Source organism: Melanostigma gelatinosum (genome assembly GCF_949748355.1).
Source record: "Melanostigma gelatinosum genome assembly, chromosome: 5".
In the NCBI taxonomy this organism is placed as follows: Eukaryota; Metazoa; Chordata; class Actinopteri; order Perciformes; family Zoarcidae; genus Melanostigma; species Melanostigma gelatinosum.
In genome coordinates this window covers 12,424,230-12,451,182 of record NC_136638.1, presented here as the reverse complement: position 1 = coordinate 12,451,182, position 26,953 = coordinate 12,424,230, and the positions used below count along the sequence as shown (strand labels likewise).

At 42.9% G+C, this 26,953-nt stretch overlaps 2 protein-coding genes across 9 annotated transcripts; both read left to right on the top strand.

Moving 5' to 3' along the window:
- Positions 1–2,213: 2,213 nt before the first annotated feature.
- On the top strand, positions 2,214–8,444 carry stc2a (stanniocalcin 2a). Of its 3 annotated transcripts, none has more exons than XM_079269048.1 (5): positions 2,214–2,399; positions 4,310–4,452; positions 5,067–5,278; positions 5,514–5,891; positions 7,801–8,444. In XM_079269048.1, exons 1-4 carry the CDS (start codon positions 2,261–2,263, stop codon positions 5,875–5,877), a joined length of 858 nt encoding a protein of 285 aa, XP_079125174.1. In that variant the 5' UTR covers positions 2,214–2,260; the 3' UTR covers positions 5,878–5,891; positions 7,801–8,444. The 3 variants fall into 3 exon arrangements, with proteins under 3 accessions (XP_079125174.1, XP_079125173.1, XP_079125172.1); XM_079269047.1 differs by having other exon boundaries at positions 5,514–5,916; XM_079269046.1 differs by having other exon boundaries at positions 5,514–8,444.
- Positions 8,445–12,239: 3,795 nt separating this feature from the next.
- On the top strand, positions 12,240–20,744 carry LOC306777167 (cytoplasmic polyadenylation element-binding protein 4-like). Of its 6 annotated transcripts, none has more exons than XM_079268178.1 (12): positions 12,240–12,370; positions 13,326–14,430; positions 14,534–14,647; positions 15,389–15,479; positions 16,737–16,787; positions 17,885–17,908; positions 18,267–18,443; positions 19,076–19,165; positions 19,276–19,394; positions 19,992–20,106; positions 20,195–20,376; positions 20,515–20,744. In XM_079268178.1, the coding sequence occupies exons 2-12, from the start codon at positions 13,381–13,383 to the stop codon at positions 20,740–20,742; spliced, it is 2,241 nt and encodes a 746-aa protein (XP_079124304.1). In that variant the 5' UTR covers positions 12,240–12,370; positions 13,326–13,380; the 3' UTR covers positions 20,743–20,744. The 6 variants fall into 6 exon arrangements, with proteins under 6 accessions (XP_079124304.1, XP_079124302.1, XP_079124305.1 ...); XM_079268176.1 differs by having other exon boundaries at positions 15,386–15,479; XM_079268177.1 differs by lacking the exon at positions 12,240–12,370 and adding an exon at positions 12,741–12,841 and having other exon boundaries at positions 15,386–15,479.
- The last annotated feature ends 6,209 nt before the right edge of the window (positions 20,745–26,953 follow it).

The following is a 26,953-nucleotide window of genomic DNA, read 5'->3' as shown; positions in this document are numbered from 1 at the left end:
ACAAAGTTCATAATGATGCTATGTTACATTGAGATGTGGCCATACTATTTTTGTATTCGAGTAATATTATGAGGAGACAAACGTAAGATAAGATCATCGTAAATTCATGCAGACAAAGTCTACCACATCCACCAAAGAACATAATGAGAATATTAAAAATGTTGAGGTTTTCTGTGCTGCACCATCTGGTGCACCTGGCCAAAACACCTCCCATTTCTCAGCTGTGGTGACTTCTCCAAAATTCATTCCACTGACTAAAACCTCAATTAAACCGATAGATACTGAAGTCTGATGATAATAATTATCTATATTTAGAGCAATAATTGATCGTCATTTTAGTTAGATTAGAGCGGGAGTCCAATTCCTGCTCTAGGCTAATTTCACTGATGGTCTAAATATCGTTTAAAGTTTTTTCCAGCAGACAGAACCAGCGCTTCCTCGAAAAGGAGTTTATAAAAATAAATGAAATGTTACGATAAACACATTTCAAAGTCACTGATCTATGAAATTCCTCCGGCCACAATCAGATGCCCGTTTGTCTGTCTCTTCCTCTGTCTGTCTTCCACACACACCGCAGCCAATCGTTTCCCCATGTTCGTCTATGGGGTGCCTGAGCAGTGCTGTACCGTTTTTCATTCGGGGTCTGAGTTTTAGTCTGGTCTCCAAGCCCAGCCAATCACACGCAGACACTAAACCACATCACATCGCTCTTCATTATTACTGCCACACTATGAGGGAGGTTGAATTGTGTTTCGAACGAGCATTTTAACAGAGATGAGACAACCACTGGCTGTCATCTCTATGTCTCCCTGGGTTTCCTCCAGGTGCTCCAGTTTCCTCCCACAAACCAAAGACATGCCAGTCAGGTGAAAAGAAAAAATCTGAATTTCCTGTATTTATCTCTAGGCCTGTGATTTGCCTGGAAGCCCATTATGGTGAAGTTGCTCTAGTGCGATGTTATAATTAAGAAAAAGGAAGGAACAATTTGTATCACTGGCCCCCCTATAGGCTTGGAACCCAAGTGCAGTTACCCATCCTGCACTCTGATGTCCTGCCATTGGTTCCAAACAGCGACATGGCGGCCAGCATCATACCACTGAGGCCTTGACCTGAAATTATTAACACCATGAGGTCACTGGAAACATTTCGAAGACAGAGACTTTATGTTGTTACTGCAAGCTCAGTCTTCTTGCAGTTATTCCACATGGCATCCTCAAGGGTTGCTCTTGAAAAAGATTCCTCTAAAGTCTCCAAATGCTCAACCATACCAACGTTGGTCCTCTATTCTTAGATCTGTCCCTGCAGTAGCGGTTAGAAGTTAATAAATGTTAATAAAGGCATTCTATTTTTAGGAGCTTTCACTTGTAAGTATCCAGTAATTATAGCGTCATCTCAAAATCAATATAGACTATTGCCATATCCTGTTGTTAGTGTATGATAATTATAAGAATATCGATGGCAAGATTAAGATAATTCATTTTCATTGAGTGTTTCTGCAGACTTTGCAGACCTCTCTGTGAAAGTAAAGTCCACAGCTTTGGAGCTGTGCTGAATTGAATTACTACCTTGCATTAATGACTTAGTAGGTTGAAAACCCCACAAGTTAAGCCTATTTTATGTGGACTGCTTGAACATCATATGCTTCCATTTTCTCCAGTTTGTTGGCAAACTTGGTATTTCTTGATCCTCCCACCGCTCTCATACTTAGCCTAAATAAGTGCTCCACATTTATGACAAAAACTGACTTTTCTGTTGACTTTGCACTGCTGCTGCAACAACAAGCAGGATCTGGATATCTTACAATATATGCAAATTAATTAGGAAGCATTATATTGGACATTATATGATTGAGCTTCTCCGATTGGTCTATTTAAACACTGCTTGATCACCCCAAAGCTGCCACACTCAGTTTGCTCATGAATATTGCTTTATAGCGCCACTTTTATTGCAAAACGGGGACTTTCACTGGACACTCCCCTAAAACCTTGGACGTGGATATCTGCGTCTCTGATTGGTTGTGAAGCCTCAACCGACAACACCTGCTTAACTCCTTCATCCAAATTGACACCCGGGGTTCTGAGAAATATAGGCAGCATCCCTTCCAGCTCATGCATTCAGTCCCACAGCTGCCCCACTAGACACCAAGCCGCAGCTGCGCTGATCACTGATCCAAGGTGAACTCTCACTCACACACACACACACACAGACACACACACAGCCGGATCTTTGCTGGAAATCGGAGCACACTACCGGGGACGCAATGATGGTCAAACTGGCCGTGGCGCTGCTGGTTTTGTCATTGCTGGAGCAAGTGGAGGGATCGGATAAAATCGATATCCATGACAGCCTCCCGGAGAAGCCCGTGAGCCAAAAAGGACGCCTGTCCCTGCAGAATACAGGTATGAACTAAGTGTCAACAGAGTTAGGAATGTGGAGATTCTCCGTTGGCGCAACTGCTCGCACGTCTCCGTGGGTTTTGTCCATACACGTGTTTCATTGGCTGCAAATTAAAACCATGCCGGGGACTCCTCCGATTGCTTCTAACTTAAATCCCGGCGCCACGGTTCTCAGTATACCCGTTTCGATCACTCAGAAAGACGATATCTTGTAAATACTCACAGACAGAAATCCAATATGTCAGTAAACTATTAATAGAATGGCACAAGGTAATAGGTAATGTATACGGCAGCGCATCTAGGTGTGCGTGCGTGTGCGCTGGTGTGAGCGCGTTCTAGGTAACAGTTTCAGTGGTTTTCTGGACGAAATCTGTGTTTTCGCGGGTTTTTTTCCAAGCTGTCTCTTGAAGTGATTGTTGAGTGATGTGTCCACGCAGGTTAGCGGGGCAGTAATGATTGTCGTAGAGTGGTTCAGCGCTGAAGGCGAGCAGGACTTTTATTTGTTGAACCAATCATCTAGGGGAAATACCGTAAAGACAAAAGCGCATCATGTGGACCTGTGGTAAAATATTACAGCATAATTGTTTTCTTGCCTCTACAATGAAAAAAAAGGGGCCAAACTGTAACGCATGTTTCACAACAGAGACCCCGGTAGCACCACCACTGTGTAATTCAACGCACGTTGCGGCCAAGCGCGTACGATCCAAGCACATTCCCGTGATGCCAAAACCAGCATTGCTGACAGCGGCTCACTTTTCCTGCGCACTAAAGTTAAACTACAAACCCCGCAGCAGATCTTCCCCTAACCCCCCTTCTACTGCCCCCCCCCCCCAAAAAAACAGAGGCTCTTTGTTGACAAGCGTGATTTCTCAAAAGTCACATTCGATCATTCTTTTCTCTCTTCATTACGCAACGGCGCGCACTTCCGACTGAGGGGGAAATGTTATTACGCCCGTAACTTATGAGCTTCAAGGCAAATCACGCGTGTAATTATGTTTTTTACTGAAGTCAACAGTTACGATCTGTGTAAACTACGACCCGTTGGCTGCCGAGCTAACCTGCAATTTGCCATATTATTAACTTGAGAGTAAAACACGCTGTCACATATGGTAAGCAGCCGTTTCTGTGACAGGTTCCCTGCTGCTTGTCAGATGTCTCATAATACACGCTCTATGACAGCAATGTGGGGCTAAAAGAGAGACCTTCACTTTCACATGGTAATGTCTGTCCTCCAACGTCTGTTTTATTCCTGTCTTTCACGGCCACAGTAAAGAGAAAAGGGGCACTGGAGAGCCAGCGAGTGATGTGCAGGAGCTGATATTATGTATTCACATGTACTTGCATGTTCCCCCCCCAGTGCTTTTGCCTGCATTGCTGCTGTCGCTTAATGAGGGACCTTTTTTTTCTCTCCCTCGATGTTGTCATTTCATTATGCAATCTCAGGTTATATTTGAATGCAATCATGCGGGACTTGCTGTTGCACATTCAGTTGACGGACAATAGAGATGACTGCATTTGCCTCCTCCACGAGTAGTCATGGCTGTATCTGCAATGCACCATCCCATCTCAATGCTATAGGCAGTGCAGATGGATTGTGGTGCAGAATGACACCGTAATATCTGTCAAAGTGTTCCTCTGCAGGAACCCCTCAGCTTGGGAAATTAGACCCCCCCCCCCCCCCCCCACACACACACACACACACACACACACACTCTGCCTGCGTCTGTGGGAATAGTTATTGGCCACATCAGCTTTGTGATTCGTGCAGCAATCTGAAGTGCCAAAAGTGGAGTTGTGCCTTGAAGCTGTGTGGACTTCATTGCAGACACGCCTGCAACAGTCTGCCGCTGTCTCTGCTGTGAACAGATGATAAGGTCCCTCCCCCCCCCCCCTAACCTGTTCTCTCTTTCCAGCTGAGATCCAGCACTGCCTGGTGAGTGCAGGGGATGTCGGCTGTGGTGTGTTTGAGTGCTTTGAGAATAACTCCTGCGAGATACGAGGGCTACAGGAAATCTGCATGACGTTCCTGCACAACGCTGGCAAATTTGACTCTCAGGTACTAAACTGGTCCGTCTGTGTGTTTTGCAAAAATGGTATAACCAGAGGCAACATTCCTTTTCTTTTTGTTTTTGCTGCTCCACACTCATCTATGGACTGATTTCTTTACTTTTGCTTTTTATTTTTTTCTTCTACAAAACATAGAACCTTTTCTAGAAGTGAGATCTTACATACACTGATCTCCTCCTCATCTGTTTTCCTCTCTTGGGAAGTTCACTTGGTGTACAGTTTGCACTAAGGGTCATGAGCCAGTTGGCCAGACGCCTAGTTTGCTCCCTTTTCATACATAGCGAAGGCTGAAGCCCTGCCAAGCCGGGTCTGAGTGGGGTCTTCACATTTCTATAGGGTCAGCTTCTAGGAATCTTTGGCTGACAAATCCAGAAGATTTCAGCAGCAGAGTAACACAATTTATTGCTATTCATGCAGAATCCCATCACCCCATTCTGTATTAGAAATGTACATACAAAGTTTCCTCCAATGCATCCACACATACTGTCAGACACTACTGAAACCAGGGTTTTCTTTTGCGGATGTGTGTGCTCTCAGGTTTCAACAACTTCAGGGAACGTTGTCCTGAGTTCACTCAACAGTTGTGTCTCTTTATGTACACAGGGGAAGTCCTTCATCAAGGATGCTCTGAAATGTATGGCTCATGGGCTACGGCACAAGTTCAGCTGTATCAGCAGGAAGTGTGTGTCCATTAAAGAGATGGTGTTCCAGCTCCAGAGAGAGTGTTATATCAAACACAACCTGTGCTCTGCCGCTAAGGACAATGTGGCCGTCATGGTGGAGATGATCCATTTCCAGGATCTCTTCCCTAAAGGGTGAGTGGCTGCTCTGGACAGCATGTTTGGATACATTTTCACGAGCCTGTCCCTTCTCTTTTTATCTCTGAGTGTTTACCTTCCCTGGACTCTTCTGCCACTTTAAGCCTGTTCTCTTCTTCCATGTATAGTAATAGCATCATGCCATTTACTCCTGTCATTTCCTAGACCTAGATCTATTGTGCTTCCAAACATGAATAAGCTTCATGTGGGTTATCTGCCTCTCTCTGCCCAGCCCATATGTGGAGCTGGTGAATATTCTCCTGAGCTGTGGCGAGGAGGTGAAGGAGGCACTGACACGGAGTGTCCGGCTACAGTGCGAGCAGAACTGGGGGGCTCTGTGCGACAGTCTGAGCCTCTGCTCCTCCCTCGCTCCGTCTCCCGCCGGCTCTGCCATCGAACACCACCGCCGCCCCTTGCCCTCCCATCCTGAGCCGGAGCACGCTCGCCCCCCGCGGCAAGGTGACAAGGAAAAACCCGCTAAGGCCGGCTTCAACGCTCACCCACGCAATCGCAGTCAGGGACCCCGCCGCCAGAGTCCAGAGGCCGGAGTGGTGGCTGAGCAGGAAGACCCCAGGGCCACCGACATCCGGAGGTGAAAGCGCAGGAGACGGTACCGACCTTTGACTCCATACAACGTATAAAAACCACACTTGCAGACTTATGCACACTTTCACACAAAACCACATGCATACACACACACACACACACACAATCCCAGACAGACTGAGCAAAAGGAAACAAGCCCCGCCCTTTCCTGTCCTTATTCCGCCCTCTCCAGTCATTCCAACAATCTCACATAGTAAACTTGCAGGGTAATTGTGGTGTAGCGTGTACTGTCATGCCAGACCGTAGGCCTCGATTTTTAAATAATTGAATAATGTTATTATCATGATGATTTCAACTGTTCGGATTATTTTTGGCTCTAATATAGCATTTCTCAAATCATACTTACTGTAAGATTTGATTGTATTATTTATTTTATCCTGTATGCAATGTTGAAGTATCAAAATGTACATAGAAATATACTTATCTATATTTATATAAACATGTATAAATATAGTTACAATATGCAACACTGATATACTATAGATGACATAGTAGATGGTGTGCGGTCTGTTGTTCTCCTCACAGTATTGCACCCATCACACATCGGTCTGTAGATATGTAACATACACCATTTGTTGTTTCAAAGTGGGAATGTGTATTATAATTATAGATACTTGATGATTAAATACATATTGTACAGGTTTTAAGTCCAGTTCTGGCACATATGAATTGTAGTGCATGATAGGCCACGAAGCCACCAAACTTGTGCATTCTTAAAGTGAAAATCCACTCTAAAGAGGATGCAAAAGTAATACTATGAATATGGACGCTTATTCCACACATGTATGTATTGATAAGTCTTTCACAAAGCTAGAAACAAGTGAGCCGGGGCTGATCTCTGACGTCAACAAGCACTGCTGTCTGGGCAGAAATGACTGGGGAGACAAACACGCACTCTCTTGTTTCATACGTATTAGTGCAACTCTGGCACGACGCAAAAAGGTATCCCGTCGCTCTCATTCATTGTTAATCGTACCTTAGAACGATGTCTCGGTGACAATCCAGATTAACGTCGCGTTTATAGCTTCAGGAGACGTCATTGTTCTTGTTCACGAATGATAATTGAACTCTCCAATGTTGTGCATTCTCTCTCTTTGAATTGGTTTTCCCGTCTTACTGTCAGCTATCGGTGAACAGCAGCAAAGAGAGGATGTTCAATCAAGTCACACACATCAAGGTGCCTAAAGTTGTTATTGTCCGCAGTGACCGCTTCTCTGTGATTTTAAGTGAATGGATGATACTGTGTCGTGGGGAGATTTAATGTTGAGCTGTTTTACGACGCTGTTGAGCCACAGAAGTCTTAGATTTTGCACTTTGGATGATTGTCAGTTGTGTGTTGGGCTGCTGCAGGTTAGGAGAGAAGACCAAGTTACCAGAGCTGTCACCCTCTCAACCAGACCTTACTGGATAGGATGTTTCATTTGAGCAACCCTGGTTTCCCTTATCAAAAACGGCAGCAAGTTTTGTGTCCCCACGTGCTCCTTCGGACCAGATCGAGCCCCTTTCTCAGAAGATCAATGTTGCCTTTTTGTGGCGTCCCAGTGGGCAGGACAGAGGCTTGACAGAAACCCTCCAGATCTCTGGCCCCTCTAAATTAGCCCTTATTCCACTCTGGTCCTTTACCTAGGTCAGGAGAGACATGAAGGCCTGTTATTCTACTCGTTAGAGCTGCGGGCAACGCAGCGAGGAACCAGGAACTGGGTTAAGTCCACACAAGGGGGCTCTGGCGCTGTTATTCTAAATGTTATATTTACTGAGGCCACCAGAGAATTCCTCTGGGACACAGCCAAGAGCCAGCAACACAGAGGCAGAGGGGAGTGGAGCGAGAAGGAGAGAGACAATGTTTTTTTTAAATGTGATGATTCACTCCATCTTTTACTTCTCCTAGTACTCTTCTTCTCTCCCTCCTTTAGGTCACAGGCAGGCTTTCACCATTTCAGGCCGGTCACGTGCTTTTAGCTGTGGAAGTGCAGTTTGTGAACACATTACACCACATGAGGGGGGGGATTGGTGCAAAGAAATAAAACCTGCTTAGATTGTGTTGCTCAGTTAAGGGTTTCTTTCATGTTTCTATTTGATGTGCTTACAGTAAGGTAATGCTTTTCCTCCCAATCATTTAGAGACTATTATAAGCGCAGCGGCTCTGAATCATCAGTGAGGCTTTTCAGGCTTTTCTTTCCTTTTTTCTTTTTGAAGTTTGGATTCCTGTGACATCCCAGCACGAGACATAAGCTAATCCTATTGAGAATGTACTGTATGTGTGTGAAGTGACAATCTGTTCAGCTCGCTGTCATTAGGTTTGATATGGCCTTTTTTTGTAATAATGTAGTGGCTTGAATGGCTTTTCTTTATGTGTTCAGAGGAAAATAAAACTAACCACGTTTCAGTTATTGTTAGTGCTCCATCACCATGTTACGTCTTTTCATCCGTTAAGCACAAGGACTCTGCTCTCACCTTTGAAAATACAGGACATGGTCTAGAAGTTTGTAACTGACCTGTAAGACATTGGGCATATGAGCCTATCAATATCTTTGGACTCATGGAATCAAATGTATCTTGTTCCCATTAAAATACTTTTGTCTGTATTTGTGTGCATCAATATAGTTCTTTTTTTTTTTTAAACATTGAAATAGTGTAAAATCGTGGCATAAACACCATGACATTGTGCGTCAGATGAAGAGTTCATACAAGAGGACGTGACGTTCAGTGGTAAACCAACGATCCCTGAGCAGGTTAGCAGAGAAGCCCTCTGTCGTCTCAGGTATACACACAAGTTAGTTTGACTTGTTGCCTCTGACGGGCTTTGTGAGATACAAGCTTTGTTTAGAGTTTCAAGGGCTGGAAATATCCTCCCCATTGAAAAGGCCTAAACATTTACGTCAGCTGCTCTGGATTGTATGCAATGCTTGGGATGGGTTCAGGGTGTCAGCTTTTATGAATTGTCCCAACAGTGTACATTGCCTCAATAAACATTTAGACAGTCCTCTTATTTTAAAGGAGGACTTCCAACTGTTGATTTGTAGCTTTGAGTCATTCAAGGGTCAAGTTAAGTGTACTGAGGTGCGTTTCTACTGGCCATATATGGGAATTTGACACACAAATCCTGCCCTTGCTGTTTTTAAAGAATGTATCCACAGAGTCATAAAGCATCATAAAGCTTCTGTGATAACAGCCCCTCTGCCGTTCAGTGGGAATCTGCCCTGCACATTCTGTCACAGCGACACCAGCTCTGAACGAGTCATCTCTGAGTGTGTAGTGATGCGAAGTGACCACTGGGTGGGGACATCTCTCTTGTTATTGACATGAAGGCAGCTGGTGGGAGCAGGTGCAAGTGATTGATTTGTAATAGGAGCGAGTGAGTTGCTTGATTGAAGCTACACATGCTTTTGAAACTGAAATGAAAAGTTGATTGACGTATTTGATGTCTCTGTTTTTGATTTGAAATTTGAATCTAAAGTGTCTTCACTTCCTTGGATAAGGACGCACACATGAACAGCACATCTCCAAACAGTCTAATAAGGGAAAACAGATGCACTTCAATCATGTTTCATATTAAAGGAGGACTGAGTTTAGTCATCACAAAGAGTACTACCTTGCCTTCATGTTTTCTGTGGCTCTAGCAGAGCTTTAGAACGTTTGAAAAAAAATGATCTCATTTATTATCTCAGTTTGGGGGGAAAACATGATCAAGTTGCATCATTCAAAATCGAGCATTATTGCAGACTGACCCAGATTAGGATCTAAAAGTCAGAATATCTGGTTCTCTGCGGCTTCAGGATTGACCCTTGTTTTAAAAATCTATCTCTTGTGAGTCCCCCTTCTTTATGGTACTCCTTTAGCCTGTCCCCCTATTACACACTTGATACATAGCAAAAAAAAATACTTTTGCTCGTTCAGGCAGAGAAGATATTGCTGGGATGACCCTATTGTACGCAATTTGTAAAATAGGGTCGAATTTCTCAATATGTTCCCACGCTTATCACACACAAATTATAATAACTGCAATAAATCAACCGTGCCAGTGTAGACAGAAAGTGAAATCTATATTATTCTCTCTGCCCCCATATGAAAAGGGCAATGTGAGCTGCTTGCTGACGTCATGGCCTGTACACTGTTGGTGTCACACATTATAGTCACTGTATAGATTACAGTGTGTGGGAGAATTCATGCTGCGTCACACTCAGCTTGTTGTAACAATGCGTTGAGGCTGAGATGGATGACCTCCCGGCCAAACAACGGGCTGCCGGCTGGACCAGAAATCTCCCGGTTTCCATGGTTGGTATGGCAACGTAGCTCTATCAATACGGAGGCAGAATAAGTCACAAATGAGAGGAGGCTGAGCAGCAGAGAGAGACGGCACTTCTGAGAAGAGAAACCCGAGATAGCTGGCCTCGGGTGCTTTGTGAACATCTGCCCCGTGCTCCAGTCTGAACTAATGAATTAATGACTGGGTGCCTAAGTTCCACGGATGAATCATTAAAGAACCACACAGGGTGAACGGGTGCACCAAGCTTCTGTCTCCTGTTAAGCATCAGAAAGATCAATGTCCTATATTTACCTAAAGTTGGAACAACAAACTGCATAAAATAAGTGGAACCGAATCAGCAAAGCTCAGTTGCACTGGGGAATACAGAGCGAGTTGCTCTCAGGGAAGAAAGCGCTGACGCAACTCACTGTGCTCAAATTACTGTCAGCCTCAAAAGAACTACAGCAGGCAGCAGCACACATAAGATGGTGGAGCCCGACACACATTCAGACTCTCAACCTTCGGCATGCACACAGTGTACTAACTGGTATTAAGTCAAGTGAGTGCCAGAGCTACCAATGGTTTGCTGAGTTGGTAGACCAGTAATACGTGAACCAGCAGTCTGTTATTTTTAAAGAAGCTCAAGATACTCTGCTGTGTGTGTCGTTAAACCACCCCGACAGGCCCTGCTGCACATAGGAGAGGGGTGGGGTGTGCTACTACAGTATACAAATGAAGGGTGGGTCTGCCTTGGGGGACAGAGAGACAATGTTAACAAGACGAACTCAACAAGCAAGCAGTGAATTATTCTCTCTGGAAAGTGACAGGAACTGAGTGTGTCTTTCAGATACTTTTTAGTACATGGTAAAACCAGTATGTCAAGCTTTTTTCATTTTGATGAGGGTTTGCAGTCAAATTGCGTTTAGAGAAAAAAGTCACCTGACAGCCTACAGTTGCGGTGATGTGGCAAAATCATGAAGGTATTCTATTTGAACTGGCTTTGAAACTCCTTGTCTAAATAAGGCAACCTTTGCTCATGCTCTCACAGACAAAATGGTCGACAGTCAAAACAGCATTACTGACCTGCACAGGAATTTGTTGCTCAAGTTCATGTTAATATGACACAGGACCCAGCAGTGTTTACTAGGACTGTCTAAATGAGTCCCTTTTGCTTGGGTAGCTTTAACAAGTAATTGTACTCCCGCCTGAGTAATGTATACTGCAGGTCTAGCAGTAGTACTTCTATTGAAAAGGATACTTTTTCCTCTCCTGGTGAAGGATCATTAAGCTTTTAATGAATTGGCTTCAACAAAAGAGAGAGCACATCTATTTGAGGTTCTGGCTTGCTAGTAGACATCAGATGAGGAAGACCATATTGTATGTCCTAAAGATACCTGCATTACACCATGTGATGGTATGATATGATGGTATGATCAGAGCACTGCACAGATCTGACCAAAGTAAAATGAATCCAGCTCTTAAGCTCGATTATGTACTGAAAATAGCAGCAGCTTATTTTAATGAGATTGCTGTGCAGTACTTTGCTATGGTTTATAACAGTTCAACCAAATCAAACATAAGGATCTATTTGTCTATCTGTCTTCCATCAATATCAATCTAATGCATTTCTTTTTCAGGGCCTGTCTGATACACGGCTCAACTAGACAAATGCTGTAGGCTGAGGTGGAGGGAAAAAACAATTGCTTCGTCAAATTAACTCATCTGCATTTGGTTTAAATGCAAATACAACTTCTAAAGCTTGGGTTTTAACCCTTTGTGTTCCATTGGCCTGCGGTACTCTTGTATTAAAATTGCTTTTTTAAAGTCTTGGTTGAGGGTTTAGATAGACATTTCCCTGGATCTTGTATGTGTTTTCCTTACCTTACATCAACTCCTCCCATTGATTTCAAGGCATCCTTATTTGGGAGGAGAAGGTTTGGAGTGCATGTGCCATTCATTGAGAAGGAGTGCTATGGGCGTGACCTCACGGCAAACACCCAATCACATGTCAGACTTTAGTAAAGTAGGCGGGGCTTTCGAGGGAAATCCTGACACACAGTGGCTGGTGGCTGATGGAGAGGGCGGGGCTTGTAGACGGAAGTGTCTCCCGACTGGTCCAGCTGTCATCTAGAAGAGAGAAGAGACCATTTACACCGGCTGCCTAGGAAATGCAGAAAAAGGGAAAACGCTAAAATATGGCAACATCTAAACGATAAGATCATGACGCCGAACTGAAGGTAGCTATACCCGACATGTTACCGATTACACATGTTCCTCGATGCGTTAGAACAGCCGTCGAGGTTGCGTTACGTTATTTCCAGACGTGTAAATGATGACAGGGTTTGGTAGGCTGTGTGACATTGAACATACAGGACACGAAACAGACGAGGTCGTCTAAAGAGCCACAACGCTGCACCGTTTCTAACCGCACAAGTCCTGGAAATTTCCACCGTCGTGTCGTTGCTAACGCTGTCGTGTACTTCATTGAAATGTCGATGACGTTGTAGCCAGTGAATTCATTTATTGCCTCCCAGCTGGTTTGCAAATATGCTACAGCGTCTCTGCGGTGTCGGCTATTATCCTAGCGTAGCGGCTCGGTGAAGGGAACTACCCTCCGGTTCAGAGCAGACACGAGACGTCATCAACATTTCCCCGTGTTTAAATGGTCGCGTATGAGGAGGTCATCGCTGAAAAAGGAGGATTATTCGGTAAGTGTCCGTGCTTGTGAGCCAACGCAGCGCTTGGTGCGTTTCACGGGTGCACTGTAACGCATAGAGCAGTACATTAAAAAAATGGACCGCTGGGATCTGCATGATTTTAATAGAACACATGGAAGGTGGCGGAGCAGCTGTTAGCTCGCTGCTAGCTGCGTAACGACCTTTAGAGACGTCAGCGCCACCGGCCCCGGCTGTTAGCTGCCGGCGCTGGCTCGGATGTGTGTTTTCCGTAGTTGGCTGCCTGCTATTATAGTGTAATGTTTCGTCCAGGCCTCCCATGGCCCCGCGAGTCAATGATTTAATCTCATTGATTGCATCACAAGACCAGACAGGGTGCAGCCTAAGCACATTCACAGGGTATGGCGAGGCTTGTTTTTTTTTTTGTAGGCCAGATCAATTTGAGCTGTAACAGCCTTATGCTTTTTGTCACCCATTCCTCCCCCCTTATCCTGCCCCTCCTCGACCCACATTTTAGGATAAAGACGACGGTGACAGCCAAAAGTGAATTGAAGATCTACTGGGTGTCTTAAATGGGGGACTACGGGTTTGGAGTTCTGGTGAAGAACAGCAGCGGTAATAAATCTCCTTTCCCTGTAAGGATCCCTCCTCACCTCCAACCACAGCACCCTCACCACCCCTCCAACCCCCCCAGCCCCCCTTCCTTCGTAAACAACACCTGCTCCACCAATGGGGGCAGTGCTTGGCTGTTCCCTGCCGTAGCCCAACACGGTAACATGCAAGATGAGATTCTCGAGTCAGACAAGTCCAAGTCCTTGGACCTCCAGGACATGCAGGAGAAGTCTCAGGTCCAGACCCAGCCTCAGGCCCTGTCCCCGGGCCAGCAGGAGGCCGTGGGAGGCCTAGGAGAGCTTGAGGGAGCTCTTCCTGAAGATGGCCAATTGGAGAAGGGTTCCTTGGAGAGCAGCGGTGGAAAGGAGAAGTTGAGGATGGAGTCCCCTGTGCTAAGCGGGTTCGACTACCAGGACAGCCTGGGAATGGGTACAAGCTGTGCACAGTCCTCCTCATCTTCGCTGACCAGTTTTAACAACTGGTCGCCTGCTGTCCCATCCAACCAGTCTCCAGTGGTCGGGGAAGACGTCGGAGGGTTCTTCGGCCCAACTGGCTCCAACGCCAACGGACCTCCCATGCTGTTCCAGAACTTCTCCCACCACGCCGCGCCTGGCTTTGGAGGCGGAGGTAGTTTCTCCCCGCAGATCTCGCAGCACCACCCACCCACACCTCACCCCCAGCACTACCACCCCCACGGTCAGGGGGTCCCACAGCAGCACCGACGCTCCCCAGCTAGCCCTCATCCAACCCAGCCCTCTTTCCCTCCGCATCCCCATCGCACTGGACCGTTCACCCAGCTGCCCCACCTCGCTCCTGCCCAGAGCAAACCCCCTTCACCATGGGGAAGCTACCAGAGTCCCTCCACTCCCACATCCACCTCCTGGAGCCCCGGTGGGTACGGCGGCTGGGGGGGCACGCAGGGTGTCCGGGAGTACAGGCGCGGGGTCGGTGGAGGGGTGACGGGTCTTAACTCCATCTCCCCGCTGAAGAAGTCGTTCCCCAACAATCAGGTAGACATAATTGTCATGACTCATCTCATGCACTAATATATCTTCACAGATTTTTGCAATAACTGACATGATTGCGTGTATGAAACTCCCGACTGTCCTACAGGTTCCATCGCAGAAGTTCCCCAGAAATAGCTCTGGTTTCAATCACAAGGGCTGGGTGGAGGACGGCATGAGCCGCAGTGACAGTGTCTACCCTTTCCAGGCGAGCATATCACAGGTAATACTCAGTTCTATGAGGCATCAGACCTAGCAAATCCCTAAAACACCAGCCTAAGAGTAGGTCAGTTTCAGTGTGTCCTCCAGGGGTGACTGATGTTGACTTAAACGCTAGATGGCTGTGTCAAATGCAATAAATATACCACCGAGCAAAACCGGACGCGTGACAGTGAAGCCAACTAAACGGATGAATGGAAACGTATTGTGTGCGCTCGGTTCTTATTGAGATCATTGCGTCTTATTGTCTGCTCTGATCACATGGCCTTCCTCTTGTCCTGATTTGAGAAGTCTTGTGCTCCTCTGCAGCTTTGCATGCTCGCAACCCATTTAGTGAAGCACTCTCTCATGTTATGTATTACTCACCATAGGTTTTTTTTTTTTTTTTCTGGGTGTTTTTTTAAAATGTTTTAAATGCTTGTATTTCTTTTTACCTCAGAATATTCAATTAGAATTTGTATTGATCTGAAATCGGTGTACGTGGAAGGCTGCATGAGTAGCATATCTTCCTTTTATAATGCTATCGGACAGAGCGGAAGATGTGATTGCAGAGATATGCAGGTGATTTTCTGTAACATACTCTGGGCTCCATGTTCTGTTTACAGTGCCTTCCGCTGAAGCTCTCTGCGGGGGATATTCTCTGCAGTTTTTATTAGCATCATGGCAAACTGTCGGGGCTCCTGCAGCTTCAGATGGCGATGTGGGAAGCGAGGAGGCTAATTGTTGTCTACCTCTCTTTCAGCAGGAGAGAACACGCTCCTTTGATGGTTTTAGTATGCACTCTCTGGAGAACTCCCTGATTGACATTATGAGGGCTGAGCAGGATTCTTTGAAAGGTTAGTTCCCACACTAGCGATGGTGAGGAAAGGATACGCTTCCTCACTGCTGGCTGTCGATAAATACAGCCGTTTGTTGCACGTGTTTCCCAGCAAGAAGAAATTATGTTTTTTCACAATGCTGCCAACTGATTCAGTTTGAACAATGCATGCTGTAGTTTATGTCGGGCTGGGTATCATTCAAACTCTTTCAATATATTTGTGCCAATATGATACCTCGCACTGTGGCCACGGAAAATGTATAATATAAAATATATATTTTAATATTGGACACCACCAGTATATGTTTTCCTCTTAACTTCATTCGACTGTGACTTAAATGCAGCGTCAGCACACATGGCTGTCAAACATCAGTACGTCTTAAGTGTCGACCAAAATGTGTACACAGCAGTTAAAAAGTGCCAAAAGCTGGCATTGAATGTCTGGGTAGATTCTTTGATCATATAGTTCCTAATTTAAATCAAGATTCTTCCAGTTTTTTTAGATCATGCAGGCATAATTATGCTTTGACTGCTGCTTAAGTTTAGACTATTCATCTTGGATGAATATGGCTTCTCTTGTCCAGTGACAACGAGGGTCTTGTAGAGTAAGCTGGTTGTACCTCTCAAAAAGTATTTTGTTATCTTGTCGTTACACGTATGTTGTACTTAAATCAGGTGAACATGTTATGAATGAGACTCTCTCAGATTAGTGACAGTGCAGTCTTGCATTACAGTACATTACTGTCTTTCTCCGTAACTCATGATAACAATCGCCTGCAGCGTTTCTGCTGCGGAGACTCTTATTATAGAGAGTTGGATGAGATGAAAAACATGTTCGCCACTCTTACAAGGACTTTTTTTTTTTTTTTTTTCTCCCCGCATCACAACCATCTGATGCTAATCTAGACCAGCTGATGCATGTACTTTTTTAGTTTTTTTTACAGCTTCTTCCTCAATAATAGAATGACCTAATTATTTGCAAGTCTAACACACACTCTCGGATGTATTCCAGTATTTTTCTAGCATATGATATCACACTAACGGGCACATGTAAGAATAAGCTGAGCTGCATTTGAAGCACTATTTGGTTTGTCTGCAGAGTTCTTCATTATTATTATCCCAAATGTGGCTGCTATCATGGTCCTTTTCTTATGGACACCGAAACAATCTAGAAAACAATGTACCTTCAATGGGTTGGGGAGGAATCTAAACGTAAGTGAAAGGAGTTAAATGTCATGACATGGTGTTCTGAGGCCTCCTGTTTTTTGTTATGTAGGACGCTACAGCTTCTCTCACCAGGGTGGAGACGGGCCTCTGCCTATGAACGGTATGTAAATGACGTGCATACTAATATGCAGCAGTCGGGGCTTGAAATTAATGATTTATAACGCAAGTCTGGGTACAAAATTCTTCATTGATAGGAATTCGGTGAGCTCATATAAAATAAAAAGGGAAACCTCTGGATATCACGTAATCACACAGAGATAAAACAAGTGGTAAAAACACAAACTCACTTAAAGGCAGAATAAGTTTGTCGTTTGTTTGTAAAGGCAACGTTTTAAAGTTGGGCCTTCCTCCTAGCGCAGCGGCACCAGGCCTGGCTGTTTTTATGGGGATATTTGCGGTTTTTCCACGGACGTGTCCACCATCGTCGTAGATTCCGCTTGGGTGCGTGCTTACAAAATGGCACCTGGTCAATACATTTCATTTTTTTCTACGGGGTCAGTGCCCAGAAATGTCCTGAATACAGCACAATAAGAACGTACAGGCAGAGGGCATAAGTGATGACTGAGAGGGATTATTTATGTGTGAGTCTAGACATTGTTCTTCAGGAAAATCCTACTCATTCTGCCTTAAGTCATGTTACGTGTTGTTACACGTCTAAAGAGCCGTGGTAGTCGCTGTGACACACGACCAAAATGTCTGACTGAAATATGACCAGGCTTCTTCAAGTAAGAAATAAGTATTGTTGTCGGAGAGGTTCAGATACAGCAGAGAGTAACTGTATGTCGTCAGAGGCAGATACTGTACGTTTGTAAATTGTATTTATTTTTGTAGTGATATTGAAAAATAGTCATCAATTCTTCCATACATAATAATGAGCATTTAATTTAAAAAAAAAACCCGTGATTCAATGTTTCTTCATACATATCTGGAGTAACTGAAAGATACAATTTGGTATTGATTGTATTTTATGGATGCTGGAGGAGATAGTTAAAATGGATTCATGTCTAAATGGATACATTTGATAAAGTATTTTGGCTGGTGGCGATTCCTACTGGTTATTACTTTATTAAAATAGTCGCCATTTTGGTAGCTGATCTAACGGATTTAATTTCAAGCCCTGACGGTTTTTTGCTTGCTCTTCTTATTTTGTGCATTTTTCAAAAAGCCATATCAAAGTGTTTTGTGTTTTACATGCAGCAAGAAGTTATGGCAGAAGACGAGGTAAAGCTTGTGACTACGTCTTGATTTCTTCAATGTGATTTCTAGAAAGCAGACTCCTGAAATGTTAACTCTGTGGTGTTGCCTCTGTGTTTGTCTGCTCCGTTGTTCAGTGTCACTGATTATCCTGCTTTTGAATAATTCAGGGTTTAAGCCCCTTCTTCCTTCCAGAGTTGTACTAGTGTTAATACTATGATTTCATCAGATATAGCAATCACGGCTGCTTTTTGTGTGTGTGTATTTCTTGACATTAATTCATTTACATCTAATTAAATTCCCTGCTCATTAATACTGCAATATTGTGGTTCAACCTCCCTGGTGGTGAACTAATATGTGTAATCCAGATGGTTTCCTCCACCAGGCCATTCGTCTCTGTTCCCAATGGAGGACGAGCGCTCCTTTGGAGAGGACGAGTCCGGCGACCAGGGGCTCACTGGCCTCGGGTCAGCCCACTGTTTCCCCCACCTCAACGGTGAACGCGTGGAGCGCTATTCACGCAAAGTGTTTGTTGGCGGGCTGCCCCCAGACATAGATGAAGGTAAAGACATGTTATGGCTGCAGAGGATGCTTTCAATGTACGTGGTTGTAGAGCAAAGTTTAAAAAAAATTATATATATTTATTTATTTTAATTAGGGGTGTAACGGTACGCGTATTCGTATTGAACCGTTCGGTACGATGTTCACGGTTCGGTACGCATGACGAACCGAATAAGTTTGAAGAAAAAAAAAAAAATTAAATTATATTTTTTAAACCTTTTATTTAACCAGGTAGTTAAATAAAGGGATTAAACATCTCTTTTGCAAGATGTAAGTAACAATACAACATAACATCAAGGAGCAGTTTTTATGCTTATGTGTTGCTAAGAAGACACCCCAGAAGATGAGTCACTCAGGTATAGTTCCATCATTGTTCAAAGTCAAAGAATAACTTCATGATGTTAGTTGTAATGAATAAATATATTTTAAAATAAAGTACATTTCTCTGGCATTTATAGTTTTCTACTGTACCGAACCGTGGCTCCACTGTATCGTACCGAACCGTGAATTTTGTGAACCGTTACACCCCTAATATATATACATTTTTACTGTCATATGTGAAACACTAAACGTAATTTGATTTTAGGGCAACACAAAATGCCGTTACTGATGGTTTTGGGTTCATTATTTCAGATGAAATTACTGCCAGTTTCCGCCGATTCGGTCACTTGTTTGTTGACTGGCCTCACAAGGCAGAGAGCAAGTCCTATTTCCCACCGAAAGGTGAGTCAAACCAGTCGAACGTCATGTTTTCCCGCCAGCGTGTTGACTCTACAGCGCGGCGATGATGCGTATTTGTGCGCGCTCATTGTTCTGTCGTCCAACCTTTCCAGGATATGCATTCCTGCTGTTTCAAGACGAGAGCTCTGTTCAGGCCCTGATTGACGCCTGCATTCAGGAGGACGGCAAGCTGTACCTGTGTGTCTCCAGCCCCACCATCAAGGACAAGCCCGTGAGTGTGTTGTTCCGTTTAGCTGCTGCATGCTCGCTGTCCGTCGTGCCCGTCAAGTACAGAACTTTAACAGGAATGTTAAAATCGTAGACTCACACGGGCCTTCTTTGTTTCAGTGTGTCTGGTTATTGTATCTTGGAAAACTAGAAAGGGAAGTTCAGCTCAATTTGTTCAGCTCAATTTGTTTGCCCAAAGGACGGCGTTGGTGAGGTAATCCATCAGATGTATCCTGTAGGTTTAGTGCACTGCTTATTTTCACTTCCAAACGTTATTAAAAAACACTGGTAACCATGTAAAGTACTAATCTTGAGTAACTGAAGGCTCATTTCAGTTTATTTCATCAGTTATTATGTACTTTTATGTAGCTGCTGCAGTATACTTTCCCTTACCTCAACATCTTCAGTATTTCACCATCATTCCAGAGGCTTTCTGTATAAATCCCCGGCCGCTGCCGCCGCCAACAACAACATCCTGCAATAGCAGTCAAAAGGAACCAAGGAAATGTGTTTATCCAAATTACATGAGCAACAAGCTGCTTTTATTTCCACAATCCAATGTATGAGTGAGGCCTAACTGAGAGGAAATTTGTTTTTGCAGGTCCAGATCCGGCCCTGGAACCTAAACGACAGTGACTTTGTGATGGACGGCTCTCAGCCATTGGACCCCAGGAAGACTATCTTTGTCGGAGGTGTCCCTCGTCCCCTGCGTGCAGGTAAGCGTGTGTGCTGATCCACTAAAATGTGTTTCATTCCAAGGTGTTGTTTTGATCCCATTAATGGCATTGTGCATTGCTCTCCCAGTGGAGCTCGCCATGATCATGGATCGTCTGTATGGGGGAGTGTGTTACGCTGGGATCGACACAGACCCTGAACTGAAGTATCCTAAAGGGGCGGGGCGAGTAGCCTTCTCTAATCAGCAAAGCTACATTGCGGCCATCAGTGCCCGATTTGTTCAACTGCAGCACGGGGAGATTGATAAACGGGTGAGTCCCTCTGATGTTTGCAGCATCCTCTACTATCTTTAAAACCTATCCGACATGCTGCCGTGCGTGCGTTAAAATTTTTCCTCGACCTCCATTTTAACAGTTTTGCCGTCGTCCATTTCGTCTCTTCTTTCTCAGGTGGAAGTGAAGCCATACGTCCTGGACGACCAGCTGTGTGATGAGTGCCAGGGCACCCGCTGTGGGGGCAAGTTTGCCCCGTTCTTCTGCGCCAACGTGACCTGTCTGCAGTACTACTGCGAGTACTGCTGGGCAGCCATCCACTCCCGGGCCGGACGCGAGTTCCACAAGCCGCTGGTGAAGGAGGGCGGGGACCGACCTCGACACATCTCCTTCCGCTGGAACTGAGGCGAGGGGGCGAGGGAGACGATGGGGGAGGGATTGAAAGGAAGGGGGTAGTAAGGGAAGGGGTACGGGCTACGATATGAAAAATAAATGCACTTTTCTTTTAATTAAAAAAACAAATAAACTTAATTTATTTTTTTATTTTATTTTAATTGGGCCTTCTAAAAGAAGTAAATGCTAAGAGAGTGAAATCCCATTTATGTTTTGACTTTAAGTGTGCATGAAGCATATGGATGCATTAGATTTGGATTTAGATGTTTTCTGACTTGACTGTACTTTCTTTTCGTGTTAGCTGGCAAAGCTGCTTACATTTGTTGTCAAGAGTAACATAAAAATTTAAGTGAGGTTCATCATACCTAAATCAGTATACTAACTATGGAATTTGAGTTTAAGAAGGGTGCATTTTCTTACTTTTTTGCTTGCAGGATTAGAGAACAGCTGTACCATTTACCAAAGGTTGAGTGCAAATGGTTGGGTTGAACAGAGGAGGGACACCGTTTCAGACGGTGGGGCGGCTGAGTTTCTCAAGAAGCTCAGTGTATAGCATCTGGCCACGTCACAAAACAAAATCTCCCTTCAGTCTGGCACATGCGTTTCGATTGCTGGCATGAGTTTTTAGGTTTTTGGTTTAAAAAGTCGACACTTTGTAACCAGAAAGGGCAAACCAAAGATTGGCCGAAAACACATCATCAAAAAGCAGATGTTGATCTGAGGGTTTTCAGGATAATGTTGCGTCCTCTCGTCATTCGGCGGAGGACGAGGCTGGAGTTGTCTGGAGTTTCGGTTTGTGGGTGTCGGCTAATAAAGACACGGCCCTCGGGGCTCAGGTATTGGCAGTAGTATTTGCTCACTTTATATTGTCAGGGATATTAGCACTGGAAGCTAACATGCTAATGTAGTACAAACTAATGGGAACGCACAGTCCAGTCTCCCTGAGCTGTCCTCATGGTGTACCACTGCACGCTCTACCATGACTGGAGCTTCTATCACAAGTGTTGTGGTTGGATATGGTAGTAGCTAGAATTTGCTGTCACAGAGATAAAGATATTATTTTATACATGGCCTGCTGATTTTTGTACAGTGTTTTATAGCTGATTATTTTGTCATGAACATATATACATTTATTATGCACTACTTTTCTAAATATTTTTTTCAATAGTCATTTTAGGCACATTTTTCACAGATGGGAGAACTCCTTTTGCAATACCTCATTTTTTTCACTTGGTGAAAAATAATTTTGTACCTTTGTTACTAAGAGATCTGCATTTATGGTAAACTTAATTTAAAAAAGAAAATGAATGATATTAATATAATTTTCAATTAGCTTTTATATATTTAAGTGCTGGTAAATCTGAAAACTGTCTGGTGCATTGGTGTGATTCTGTAGATATATTAAAAAAAACAAAAAAACCGAGGCTATCATTAGCCAGTCATATATGGATTCTCCTCTGTCCTAATACACATAATTACAGGATCCTAAGGCATGACAAGACCTTTCTAAACTGATTTTGATAGTCTTGAAAGTATATTCTGATATTTCGCTCCTAGGTGTAGTCAATGAGATTATCAATAGGGTAAATGTTTTGGCTTTGGTCAATGTGAAATCTTCCCTTCTATCACCGGAGTGGGTATCAGCTATTTGAATATTTAGATCCTCTTTCTGGGACTGCCTGTAAGTTCTACTTATTCTTGGCATGCGTAATGTAATACAGAAATAACATGGCTAGTGTTAATGCAGGACCTAATGTAATGCACTAGATCTCCTTTTTCCTTTTTAACTTTCCTTTCCTTGTCTCTTTGAGATCACCTCTCTTGTAGCCTCTCTTTACATGATGGAGTCTGCCTTCCTTACACAGACATGATGTTTATGCAATCTACACAGTGACAACACTTTGGATGCGTTTTGTAATGTAGAGGATACTCAGTAGGACATAGGTGAGGAGACTTGATCACTTGACCCCCTTTGTGATGTGGCATGCTTTGGGACATAACCTGAATGTGATTTAATGTTGCAAGTTAACTTTGAGCCATTATGTGCAATACTTATTCTTTCCAGAAACAAGTCTCCGCAGTGCAAGTCATTTAATTCATAAAACCCATGCAGTCATTTACACTGTTTGTTTCCTATTGTTCATGCTGATGTCTGCAAGAAAAAAAAAATAATTTATACCTGAATTTATTTTTAAACATTAGTTTTGTGCTTATTTACTTATTTTGCTACTACCATGCTACTGTGATTGAAAACATTGTGTATATACTAGGTCGATAATGTATTTAGCATTTGCTATATTTTCAATTGAAATGTATAACTATCATTTTGATCAGATTTTTGTTATATTTTTGTTTTTGGGTGATGTGTTAAACTCGTTGATGTGTCTAGTTTTTCTAATTGCTGTATTGTGCTCCACATTTTCAGATGAAAAAAAGATTGATTATGTCTGTTAGTATTACTTGATTGCAAAATTTCAATAGTTTTTAATCGTATGCTGGGACGGTTATATTTATTAACTTTTCTTTTTTTTTATTTTTTACCGGATATCATTTTGATTTTTATTAAGTCATTTCACATTTATACGTAAGTTCCAACTTTTATATTTTCCTCCTGATTAAGTTACGCAACAATACAGACGTCAGTTTTTATAGTTGGTTTGTAGTATTGAAGTAAAACAAAGATCTAATGTCATATATTCATTTGCTGCCAACTGTTTGTAACTGTATGCATTCATTTGAAGTATTTGTAATGTGAGTTGTTGAACGAATAAAACAGCTGTGAGGAAGAATTCTATGCCGAATGTTGATTCACAAGAATTAAGGGTTTCCCCTTTTCATTTTCTGAGTGGCGCTTATTAACTTGCCCCCTGAAGGTTTTCATAGTTATTGGGAATCTCACTCCTGATGCTATTGTTGTGCGACAGCATTTTTGGGCACATCTGGTGGGTTATGTTGAATCAGGTCAGAGGTATTAATCGGCAGCCTTTAGGCTTATTTCAGGCCTTGGTGAGTGCTATTGAGCTCACCTAAACCGCCTGCCTTTTGTCCCAACAAACCTGCTCTAGTCTAAAGAAAATCCGTATTTGTTTTTCATTAAAAGTATACACATAGGCCACAAAATATCAACTACAATACACTTAAACACAATTCCATTTAACAATGGAGTACTTAAATGCTTATTACAACAGGGAGGTCTTAAAAAACATGGTGGTTTAGTCCTCCATCCAAACCTCAGCTCAGAATAGAACTAGACATGTTTAGTATTGAGTATATAGAAAATAAAACTAAATCACATAAAAATACTGCTGCAATTATGAGGGAACATTTTTACTCTTTACGCCACTGTTTATTTATTGCCACAATTTTTAAAATTTGACATACACACAACTTCTGAAGGGCTATGAAATGTGATGCATTGTGAATAGATTAAGCTAATGTAACAGCATAAACATTTGTTAAAAAAGGCAACACCTTGAGCTATGTTTTAATGATACTTGCAATTTAAAGCATCAGCAAATATAATAGTACAATTAGTAACACTATGGGGCATTTTTCTGCACTTCCATTTTGCTAATATCACTAACTTGCTTTTTTACTGAAAAGATGTTTATACTTAACGTAACTGCTTCGTGGGAAAGCTGCTGTAGTTTAGGGTGTAATCGCACCTGGGTCACATTAACCGGATTACTGCCCCCTGCTGGCTGACAGCGGAACAACGCGCACAAAGTAGGACTGCAGGACAGACGCGACTCCACGATGGTTGGCCACGGAGAGGTAGGAAATATGTCTAAAAAGGTGCATGTTCCCTGGTTTGACGCGCTGCTGGGCTCCAGTCAAAGAGAAGAACTACAAGTAGACCGGACCCCCCAGACCAAGTCCCCCTCTCGGCACCAGAGTGGCAAGCGCGGGAACAAGATGGGTGACGTTAGAGTTGGAAAAAAAAGGTTCCTTTTAAAAGTCGAGTTACAAAAAGTCAACAGCACTTTGAACAAGAAGGTGGACAGCACACCGGGAAGATGGACGGGAGAGCCCTCTGCAACTAACACCAAGACTACTGTGAGCCGACAAGGTAACTCTAACATTAACGCTAATGTTGCTGTTAATGATAGCTTAAATAGGTTAGCTTAAATGAGCTAACTGAGCTAGCTCTCCGTAATGCTAGCTGTGGACCAGAGTAAACCATCAAAATAAGCAGGAGCGTGTCTAGAGTGGACATAATAAGAGAAACACAACACACTAAAGATGGCCCCTGTAAAAATATATAAATTCATTTATTTATATCAAAATATATTATACAAACTTCCTTTGCGAAACACTATATGATTATAATTAAGTTTTTAGATTAGATTTTGGAAGAAGAAGAAGTTTTTTTGTTTGTTGTGCTGTGCATAGGATTGCGTTAAATTGTTTTCATGAAACTGTTTTTGCGTCCACATCCCAAAATCTGTTTCACCTCAAGTTTACTCTTATTATCACGAAAACATTTTAGATCACCTTCCAAAGGTCAAAATCTAAAAACCGGATCACTTTGACTTAAAATATCTGGATACATAGTGTAGCTAGCTAGATGTTTAGATATCAAACAGAGACCTGCGTTATTCACGTTGGCTGAACTCAGTCAAAATACGCTATGAACTAGTATTGCATATTGTAGCCTGAACTGTCAGAAACCTCTTCATTTGTTTGTTTTATGTCAGGTGCTGCCACTGATTCTGACTCTGTTGTCAGAGATGTTTTCTTCTTCTCCCAAATACCCACCAGCACAGCAAAAAGCGAGGAGGAGAAGGTAGGACCTATGCAAACTGTACATGTGCAATGCATCATGGGAAAAAACGATACACTCAAAATAATTCAACATGATGGAACTACAAAATATTTGCGTGTATTGTTTTTCCTTTTAACTTAATGAAAAACCAAACATGTGAAACGTGGTGACATTTTATTAGGCCCACTTTGTAACTTATTTTGAATATGACCAGTTCCCCGTTGAGCTATGACACTGGATGTTATGCGTGTATAGATGACAAAAAGGTGGGCTGTGTGACCCTCTCGTGAAGATAAACATTATCATTAATACGGGCGCTCACTGTTTATCTTCAGCACTACTGTATGTTGCAGCATCTTTGGAGGTTAACATTAATCACGTGTGTCGCAATCACTTTGAGTTCAACCACCAGTCATAGTCCAAAACGATCTATCTTTCATTGGCTTTGAGGCCTACGTACTTTATCTGATATTTACCTATTCAGCATGTTTGTTTAGATAACACACTACTATGTTACTATGATTCAACTTGGACTTTAATACTCGCCAATACAAGTCAAAGTAATCTTGTGTTTCTATTAAATCCATAGTCCTTTATTACAGAGGACATATGACACATCACAGTAGGAAAAGCACAGGCGTAAAAGAGAAAATGAATGATGCCTGCCTTTGATTATAGTACACTGCAAAGGCTTTGTGGGACACACAGAGTGACTGGTAATGTTATCAGTAAATCCCTGCGCTTTTCCGACTGTCTTTTATTTCTTCCTCCTTTTACTGGGAATGTGTCCCCTGTCTCGGTAGGCCAAGCTTGCAGTTCTTAGGACCATCTCCAAGATGCTGAAGCAGAACCAGCTTATCCGACAGAGACTGGCCACTGTCAGCCGAGGCTGCACGACTGACTGAAACCATTGCAGGTCATTGAGCTTCTTTAACTCAGAGATCTCATCAGAGTTTCACATCAAAGTTCCTACTGGTTAATTCATTGAGTTCCTTAAGCATGGGATGTTTAAAACCATCGTTACAACAAGGCATTAAATAGTGGTTCATCTACATTTATACGTGTGTGTGTGTGTGTGTGTATAATATACATATATATATATACATACATACATACATACATACATACATACATACATACATACATACATATATACATATATATATATACATATACATATACGTATATATATGTGTATATATATGTATATATACATGTGTATATATATATGTGTATATATATATGTGTATATATGTATATATATATGTATATATATATATAATGCATTTGCCAAAGAACAGTCATTTACACAATGTTCAATTAACAGTGTTGTTTTATTAAAAGAGTCCATATTCAAATCGTTGTGCTAAAATTTGGATTCAAATCAGTCTGGTTTCATTCTCAGTTTCATGATGAAGGCAAATTATGGTTTTTAGTTTTTAAACGTGAGTTAAAATA